This window comes from Anthonomus grandis, chromosome 19 (genome assembly GCF_022605725.1).
Source record: "Anthonomus grandis grandis chromosome 19, icAntGran1.3, whole genome shotgun sequence".
Taxonomy (NCBI): domain Eukaryota; kingdom Metazoa; phylum Arthropoda; class Insecta; order Coleoptera; family Curculionidae; genus Anthonomus; species Anthonomus grandis.
Genome location: NC_065564.1, coordinates 7,666,377 through 7,676,196, shown reverse-complemented (window position 1 = coordinate 7,676,196; position 9,820 = coordinate 7,666,377). Strand labels below are relative to the sequence as shown.

General features: G+C 44.1%; 1 protein-coding gene across 2 annotated transcripts; it reads left to right on the top strand.

Annotated features, from left to right (window-relative positions):
* The first annotated feature begins 833 nt into the window (after window positions 1-833).
* LOC126747243 (cathepsin B-like) lies at window positions 834-9,615 on the top strand. Of its 2 annotated transcripts, none has more exons than XM_050455760.1 (6): window positions 834-1,057; window positions 1,120-1,265; window positions 8,257-8,422; window positions 8,479-8,775; window positions 8,836-9,054; window positions 9,114-9,615. In XM_050455760.1, exons 1-6 carry the CDS (start codon window positions 889-891, stop codon window positions 9,134-9,136), a joined length of 1,020 nt encoding a protein of 339 aa, XP_050311717.1. In that variant the 5' UTR covers window positions 834-888; the 3' UTR covers window positions 9,137-9,615. The 2 variants fall into 2 exon arrangements, with proteins under 2 accessions (XP_050311717.1, XP_050311716.1); XM_050455759.1 differs by having other exon boundaries at window positions 8,479-8,778; window positions 9,114-9,613.
* The last annotated feature ends 205 nt before the right edge of the window (window positions 9,616-9,820 follow it).

Genomic DNA, 9,820 nt, shown 5'->3' with positions numbered 1-9,820 from the left:
CATCAGACAACCATCGTCTCTTAACGCAAAGACACCGAGTAGACTGACCACGTGCATCACACAACCATCGTCTCTTAACGCAAAGACACTCAGTGGACTGACCACATGCATCAGACAACCATCGTCTCTTAACGCAAAGACACTCAGTGGACTGACCACGTGCATCAGACAACCATCGTCTCTTAACGCAAAGACCCCAGTAGACTGACCACGTGCATCAGACAACCATCGTCTCTTAACGCAAAGACACCGAGTAGACTGACGACGTGCATCAGACAACCATCGTCTATTAACGCAAAGAGACTCAGTAGACTGATGACGTGCATCAGACAGCCATCGTCTCTTAACGCAAAGAGACTCAGTAGACTGACGACGTGCATCAGACAACCATCGTCTCTTAACGCAAAGACACCGAGTAGACTGACCACGTGCATCACACAACCATCGTCTCTTAACGCAAAGACACTCAGTGGACTGACCACATGCATCACACAACCATCGTCTCTTAACGCAAAGACACTCAGTGGACTGACCACGTGCATCAAACAACCATCGTCTCTTAACGCAAAGAGACTCAGTAGACTGACCACCTGCATCAGACAACCATCGTCTCTTAACGCAAAGACACCGAGTAGACTGACCACGTGCATCACACAACCATCGTCTCTTAACGCAAAGTCACTCAATAGACTGACGACGTGCATTAGACAGCCACTCTCATATATATTTCAATTTAAATAACTTAATTAACTGTTAGGCTTGATCAATGCTGATTGATCACCGTATTTTTAATAAACCCTTATCTATAATAATTTACACACCGTCACTTCATACAACTGCGGAAGTATATTAATTATTGCCTTGTTGTTTGCTCCATCCTACAGTAGGATGTTCCTCCCTTTTTGCACCTTTTTCTGGATCCTGACGGGGGTTTCGGCCACATTTCACCCCCTCAGTGACGAATTCATCGCTCAAATCAACGAAAATCAGACGCACTGGACAGCCGGGAGGAATTTTAAGATCTCGGAGTGGGCGAGGGTGATCCAGATGGCCTCAGGTACATACAAAAGCAGTGCAGGCGATTATTAAGATAAAAATCCGTTTATTTGGATTTTTTAGGTGTTCGGTTCCACCATAGGCTTCCACGTCCCAGTTTGTTAAGAACCAATAAAGAAATACCGGAACACTTCGATTCGAGAGAAAAATGGCCCCATTGCGCATCTCTGTTTCGCATATGGGACCAATCGCATTGCGGTTCTTGTTGGGTAAGACCTTTGGATAAGTGGAGGGGGAGGGGAAGTATGAACGGAATATTTTGTATTGTCTGAATAGATTAGGAATTCCTAAGGATGGACTTGAGGGTAGAAACGTTATTCTATGTTAAGAGTTTGGCTAGTCATAACTATTTTGGTTATAGCAATTTTTGTTGCTAATTTTCATAACAAATTTCCACTTCTTTTTTACATATTTTCACAAATAATTGAAATTTTATTAAGAGGGTGTTTGACAAGGAAAGAACGTTGCTTTCTGAATAATTTCGTATATGAATGCTTTTTGTACCTTTTTTTTTTTTTTTTTTTTTTTTTTTTTTGGGTCGGTGGAGAAATTCTTTATGAACACTGGTTACGCGGCGCCGCCCCCAGTAGTGTGGGACTCAGTGTCGAGTCTGTCTCTTCCTATACCCACTAAAACTCCACCGCTGGGTGGTGCCTTGTGGCTCCCTACACTGCGGTCTGCTAAGAAGCAGTCCTATTGTGTCCCATATGTTTAGTCCCATAGGTTCAATTCTGTAGCTTCAAGGAAGTCCAGGATTGTGCCCAGTGGTAGATTTCTTATACCCTCTGGTGCGGGTTTCTCTTCCCCCAGGAATGTTGCCCTGGTTTGATTAAATGCTTCACAGAAGCACAGTATGTGAAGAGTTGTTTCGTCCTCCTCATTGCATCCCCTACATAGCGAGGTAACTGATTTCCCTAGCGTATGCAGGTGTTTCCTGCTGGGTGCATGGCCTGTAAGTAGCCCTGCGACCTTTCGCAGTTGTTGTCTGGAGAGGCCCAGTATGTTCTCACCCTTCTTGAAGGGTGGGCTGCCTATAAGTTGTTTGGATTGTTCCATCTTTGGCAGCTGCTCCCAGTAGAATTTGTTCTGGTTTGTTAGCCAGTTGCCGATTTCCCTCTTCCAGGTCTTATCGCTGACATAACATGTTGGTTCAGGGCCTACCAGGCTGTTGCTGGCTCCCTGGGTTGCAAGTTGGTTAGCCCTTCTTGCAGCCTTATTGTTGCCCATATTCTCTGCTAGGATTATCTCTGGCCTATTTTGCGCTTCGGCGAGGTTCCTGAGATCCTCCCAGCAGCTTTGCACAGTCCTTGACTTAGTCTCGAACTGTTGTAGTGCAAGTGTCGCAGCCTGGTCTCCTGTGAAAATTGCGAAGGTTTTGCCTCTTGGCAGCCCTTCTCTCATCAGTTGGACACAGGTTTGAATTCCTATTATGCTTGCCTGTAAATTTGTTGTTTCGAGGCCCAGGTTTAGCATAAGTTGTCTGCCCTGTTGTTCGTCCTCCACCATGCCCACAGCTACCCCGATCTTGGATCGTTTGGTTGCCGTGTGCCATACTGAGTAACCTCTTTGCCTGAGCCTGTTCGCTTCTGCGTCCAGTGGTCCCCTTTTTTCTTTGATGATAAAAGGTTTGTCTAGGTATGTGACCTTGGTTCTGTCTGTTCTTAGGGCCAGGCGCCCAAGGTCCTGTATTTTGTCAAATAGGGCATTGTGCCCATCTTTCGATAGGATTGTTGCGCCATTTGACAGCAGTCTTTTCGCCCCCGTTATAGCTTCAGCCCGTACCACTAAGTGTAGCGGGCTTAGTCCTATCAGGTTCTCTAGGGCAGCAGTCGGCGTTGTTGACATCGCTCCTGTTATGCCCAGACATGCTATTCGTTGTGTTTTGTTGAGTATCTGTATTACAGTCCTCTTTTCTGCCGCATGCCACCATATAGGTGCTGCGTATGTAATGATGGGTCTAACCATTGTCGTGTACATCCAATGTACCATTTTTGGTGACAGTCCCCATGATCTACCGAACATTCTCTTGCAGTACATAAGAGTTTTCGTGGCTTTATTTGTAGCTTGGATTACATGTTTCTTGAAGCTGAGTTTTTTATCCAGGGTTATACCTAGATATTTGACCTCGTCTTCAAGTCGCAGATTTTCTCCATAAAATTTTATGTTTCTAATGGGCTCTAGTTTCCTTCTTTTGGTAAAGGAAACCAGAGTAGTTTTTGTGGGGTTTACCCTTAGTTGTTCTTCCTCACACCAGTGCTCGACAGTAGTCAGGGCTCTTTGCATTTTTTCGAATACATAAGCCTGACTACCCCCTCGTGTAAGAATGACTATATCGTCAGCATATCCTATAGCAAGGATAAGCTGCCTCTCCAGTCGTGTCAGCAAGCTGTCCGATACAAGGTTCCACAGCAGCGGTGACAGTACGCCCCCTTGCGGTGTTCCCCTGCACACTTTGGCCTTAACCGTTGTGCTGTTGAGATTTGCTGCTACTTTCCTATGATTTAGCATTTGGGTTATCCAGCCGCCAATCATGGGATGTATTCCTCGTGCTGCTATCGCACGGTTGATTGAGTCATATGACGTATTGTCGAATGCTCCCTCAATATCTAAGAAAGCTCCTAGGGCGATCTCTTTGTTGTTCAGAGATTGTTCGACCCTCTGGGTTATCTCGTGAATCGCTGATTCACAAGATTTACCTGTTTGGTAGGCATACTGGTGTCGATGTAGAGGGTTGACCCGTAATACATTGTCCCTGATATGCCTTTCTATAAGCTTTTCCTCTGTTTTTAGGAGGAATGATGTAAGGCAGATTGGTCGGAAGGATTTAGGTTTCGCATAGGAGTCGCGTCCCGTCTTTGGTAGAAATACTACTTTTGCTTCCCTCCAACTCTCTGGTATATGCGCCGTGGCTAGACTTGCCCGCATTATTTTACATAGTGCAGGCAGCAGCAGTTCGCTACCCCGCTGTAGCATGACTGGCATTATGCCATCCATTCCGGGAGATTTAAATGGTTTGAAGGAATTTATCGCCCATTTAACCTTCTCGTAGGTTACTACCTTTTTCGCTAGTTCCCAGTGTTCCCTTTTGCCCCTGTTCGGAATGATAGGAGTTGGGTCCTGGGTATGTTCTGGTTGGTGGAGAATTTTCGATCCCGGAAAGTGCGTGTTCAGCATTAAGCCAAGCGTTTCTTCCTCGGTTGTCGTATATTCTCCATCGGGTTTTAGACAAGAGCCTAGGGTTTGTCGTGGCCCTTTGGATATTGCCTTGTGGAGTCTAGCATATGCTGGTGTCTCTGTTAGGTCCCGGCATAGCTTCCTCCACCCTTCTTTCTTTGCTCTTTTTATAGCATCATTGTACCTGGTTAAGTGTTGTCTGTATAGATTCCACTCGCCAGTTCTTTTGGCTCTGTTAAAAAGCTTTCTTACTGTCTTCCTTAGCTCGCCCAATTCTTGGTTCCACCATGGGGTGTTCCCTGCTTGACGCGGTTTGCTTAGTGGACATGAGTTTTCAAAAGCAATTTTAATAGCCTCAGTGACTGACTCTGTCAGCACTTCGAGCTCTACATTGTCTTTTGCCTCCGTTGGACAGTTTTCCAGTTCGCGTCCTAGTATCTCATTGAAGAGGTCCCAGTCCGTTTTCCTGGCGTTCCTGTAGGTCTCCGGATTTGTATCCATAGATTCTAGATCGAATCTTATGTACCTGTGATCCGACAAACTTGGTTCGTCAGATACATGCCATTTTTTAACGAGGTCGCAGATGCGTCCCTTGCCAATGGTTAGATCAATTACTTCTCTGCGGAGTATGTTGACGAAGGTCGGTTCCTCCCCCACATTAAGTATATTTAGACCGGAGGCAGCACAGTAATTTAATAATGATTCGCCCCGTTTGTTTGTTCCAGTGCTTCCCCAGATAGTGTGGTGAGCATTGGCGTCACAGCCTATTATAAGGTTTTCCAATCTTTGATGGTCTATCAACCTCCGAACTGTTGTCGGAGGTGGTTCCCCTTGTTGATCGTGCGGAAAGTATGCTGATACTATTATTGTATCGTAGCTCCTCTCCGCTGTTTTGATTTGTACTTTGACCGCCGCTGTGTCCCTGTCACAAAACTCCCACAGCGGTGTGGCCTCTATATCTTTTCTTATAAAGATACAGCTTCTTAGGTTAGGTCCCTCTTTTGGGTCTGACACTAGTCTCCCGTTGAGGTTTCCTAGTCCCCTTATCTGGCCCCTATAAGTATAAGGTTCCTGAATCAGGGCTATCTGAATATTGTTGTCGGCTATGCATTTTTGTAAGGCCGCAGTGGCTGCTTTGCAGTGGTGGAGGTTAATTTGTATCAGCCTCGCACCCATTGCGGAGAGCGATTTTAGGAGGAAGAGGTTCCCGGCAATCCCTCTGTTTCCATAGGGGTTGCCTGGTCCCTCTTCTCTTTCTCTTGGCTGCCGGCCAAGAGTCTAATTTTTATGCTGCCAAAGTTAAGGTATAGCGATTGATTCGCTTCCCTTACTTTGGCCCAGGATTTCTCGTCCATGAGGAGCGTTACCAGGCAACCCTTGTCGTCCTGGTCCTTCCTCATGTCGAGCACTTTCCACAAGCTGGTGTTGATGTTGTTTTGAACATCCAGCTTGTGTAGGAGTGCTTTCGGTTCCTCAGTAGGTCCCGGCACCCATGTTATTGCCTTCACCGGTCTGGGAAGTTTGCCGTCCTCCGTTATCTGGAGTTCAGCCCCTTCCCAGGGAGTTTCCTTCTGCACCAGTCCGACGAGCCAATTTTTAGTTGACTCGTCGACACAGGTGATGTGAAGGATTCCCCCACCGTGGCTTACGCCTGCAAACTTGGGCGCGATTTGTGATCCGCTCTGCAGAGCGAGCGTTTTGTTGAGCAGCCAGCCCTTTAGGGTGTTTGCCTGCTCCTCCGAGACGAATGCCTCGGGGTATTTTTTGGCTGTTATGGCCATTCTTAGCCCCGCCGCAGCATCCCGATAGGACAGCCCTGGTTCCCGTCTTGGGCCCCTGGGCTTTTTCCTGGGTCGTTTTGACTCCGGCGGAGTTTCTCCCTCCGAGCGATGTCGTTTTTGCGTCTCGCTCGTATTGGCCTTGGTCTGGGTGGGTGTCAGTGCCTCTTTGGGCCCCGTCCCCCCCCTTCCCTTGGCCGCCAACAGTTTGGCTTTCCTTCTTTGAGCCCCCGACGGTCGTTTCCTCCCGGCAGGTCCCTCTTTTACTTTCTCAGCGGCGGTTCCTTGCGGCCCCGCCGTTGACTTCTCAACAGCGGTTCCTTTAGGTGCCGCCATTGCTGGCAAAGGTTGCTCTTGGCCCCCTTCTTTGGTTTTTTTGTTTTGGTCCATCCTAGATGTTCCCACGAGTAGCTAGGGAAAGGGTGGTCCACCCCTGCAGAGCCCCGCATGCAGGGGTAAGGCTGGATACACTGGGGTGCGCCTTGTTCCCCAGAGTTGGCCGCTTTGTACCTTAAAAACTCCCCGAGTTAGAGGTAATTTTCTCCATCAAGGGCCAAATGGTTTTTAAACGCATTAAAATTTTTCTTAACTAGCGGACATTTTTGGGCATAACTTTAGAACCCCTGAAGATATTTTCATAATTTTGGAACAGGAATATACCAGAATCCCTGAGGATGAATTTGAGGGTAGAAACTTCATTTTATGTTCATAATTAGGCTAGTTACACCACATTTGGTTAAGGCAAGGTTTTTGGCAAATTTTCACTTTCCTTGCATATATATTCACAAATAATCAAAGTATTTTCCAAAGGGCTTTAGAAAAACAATGTACGCTTCTTTCTGAATAATTTCATATATGAACGTTTTTTGTACCTCAAAAACTCCTTCACTTGGAGGCAACTTTGTCCACCAAGGTCCATTTGGTTTTTAAACGCATATGCTGCATTAAGACTTTTCCCCTGGTGGACATTTTTGGGCATAACTTCAGAACCGCTAAAGATACTTTCATAATTCTTGCACACTAATATACCAGAATCCCTGAGGATGGATTTGAGGTTAAAAACGTCGTTCTATGTTGATAATTTGCTTAGTTAGAGCACCTTTGGTTGGGGCAATTTTTTTTGCACAATTTCACAACAAATTTTAATTTTTTTTGCGAATATTTTCAGGAAAAACTGAAACGATATTAAAAAAACTTTAGCCAAATAATGTGCGTTTCTTTCCGAATAATTTCATATATAAACGTTTTTTGTACCTCAAAAACTCCTTGAGTAAGAACCGACTTTGTCCACCAAGGTCCATTTGGTTTTTAAGCGCATGTGCTACATTAAGATTTTTCTTCACTGGTGGACATTTTTGGGCATAATTTCAGAACCACTAAAGATAATTTTATAATTTTTTCACACTAATATACCACAATCCATGAGGATTAATTTGAATGTAAAAGCGCCATTCTGTGTCGATAACTTGCCTAGTTAAAGCAAATTTGGTAAGGGCAATTTTTGATGCTAATGTTCATAACATATATTCAATTTTCCTGCACGAAAAATTGAAATTTTGTTAAAAAGGCCTTAGCCAAACAATGTACGTTTCTTTCCAAATAATTTCATATACGAACGTTTTTTGTACCTCAAAAACTCCCTGAGTAAGAAGCGATTTTGTCCACCAAGGTCCATTTGATTTTTAAACGCATATGATACATTAAGATTTTTCTTCACTGTTGGACATTTTTGGGCATAACTTCAGAACCGCTAAAAGTACTTTCATAATTCTTGCACACTAATATACTAGAATCCCTGAGAATGGATTTGAGGGTAAAAACGTCGTTCTATGTTGATAATTTACTTAGTTAGAACACCTTTGGTTGGGGCAATTTTTTTTGCAAATTTTCATAACATATCTTCAATTTTCTTGCACGAAAAATTGAAATTTTGTTAAAAGGGCCTTAGTCAAACAATGTACGTTTCTTTCCAAATAATTTCATATACGAACGTTTTTTGTACTTCAAAAACTTCCCGAGTTAGAGGCTATTTTATCCACCAAGGTGCCATCAAATTTCACATGTTTGAAACGCATATGCAACATCAAGATTTTACTTCATAGGCGGACATTTTTGGGCATAACTTTGGAACCACTAAAGATATTTTCATAATTTCTTCACAGTAATATAGCTGAACCCCTGAGGTTAGATTTGAGACTCCCTCCCCCCCTCACCCCAAAAAAAACATATAACAAAAGGAACATTAAAGGCCGTGAGTGCGGCAGCAACAATGTCCGACCGCATCTGCATCCATTCGAGTCAAAACCTGCAAATTTCCGTCTCTGCAGAGGATTTACTGTCCTGCTGCCACCAATGCGGTACCGGCTGCCTTGGAGGGGAAATCCCGAGGGCGTGGCACTATTGGCGAACCACCGGTAAGTCATTAAACTCGCACGTCGTCAACATCTCACCGCCCGCGCTGGTTTTGCAGGAATCGTCACCGGGGGGCTGTACAACTCTACCGCGCAGGGCTGCAGGGCCTACAGCCTCCCTCCGTGCGAGCACCACGTGCCCATACAGCGGCGCCCTCACTGTGACACCCTGAAGTTGGAAACTCCCTCTTGTAAGTTGGAATGTGACGACTCCCAATTGAATTATGAGGATTCCTTAACGTTTGGTGGTGAGGTGAGGCATTTTGTCCAACCGGAGGAGATCCAGCGGGAGATCATGGAGAACGGACCGGTGGAGGGGGCTATCGAGGTCTACGAGGATTTTTTCAGTTACAAGAGTGGTACTGAGGGTCTAAAGTGAGGAAATAATGAGCAGTGAGGCACTTTATTGGTTTCAGGAGTCTACAAGAGGACTAGTAGTGGGACCTACATCGGAGGCCACGCGGTGAAGATATTGGGGTGGGGGGTGGAGAACGGGGTGCCCTATTGGTTGTGCGCAAACTCCTGGAACAAGGACTGGGGAGATGGCGGGTATTTTAAAATTGTACGCGGCGAAAACCACTGCGCAGTCGAGGAGGAGGTTTATGCGTCGGTGCCGGAGTTTGCGCAGGAAAATCGTGAGTGAACACTTAAAATATGCAAAAAAAAATTAATTACTTATTGGTGATTTTTTTAGGGGATGATTTACGATGGATTTGAGGTCGTTTTATACCTTTTAACCCAAATAATCAATGAGTTATTTTAGTTATAGTCTTTTAGTTTAAGTTTAAAGCCATTTATTCACTTAAATAGTTTTTTAATTTAAATTACTATTTATAGCATAAGTACTACTTGACTTGGAGCACACGTCAGTTTTTAAATCAAGTCTCTATCTTCAATAGCAAAAAAGTTATGAAAAATTTTGAAAATCCTGCAAAGTGTGACTATATTAAAAATCACAAAAGGCAATTTATCTCAGAAATCATTGATTTCTCAGATTTTTATGTAGATACAGGATAAGTCCTATTTAACTTGGAGCACATGCCAGTCTTTGAATCAACTCTCTATCTTAAATAGTAACAAAGTTATGAAAAATTTTGAAAATCTTGCAAAGTGTGAAAAAGTAAAAATCACAAATTGCAGTTTATCTCAGAAACCAATGATTTCTCAGATTTTTGTGTAGTTACAGGATAAGTCCTATTTGACTTGGAGCACATGTCAGTTTTTGAATCAACTCTCTATCTTAAATAGTAACAAAGTTATGAAAAATTTTGAAAATCTTCCAAAGTGTGAAAATAGTAAAAATCACAAATGGCAGTTTATCTCAGAAACCATTGATTTTTCAGATTTTTATATAGTTACAGGATAAGTTCTATTTGACTTGGAGCATATGTCAGTTTTTGA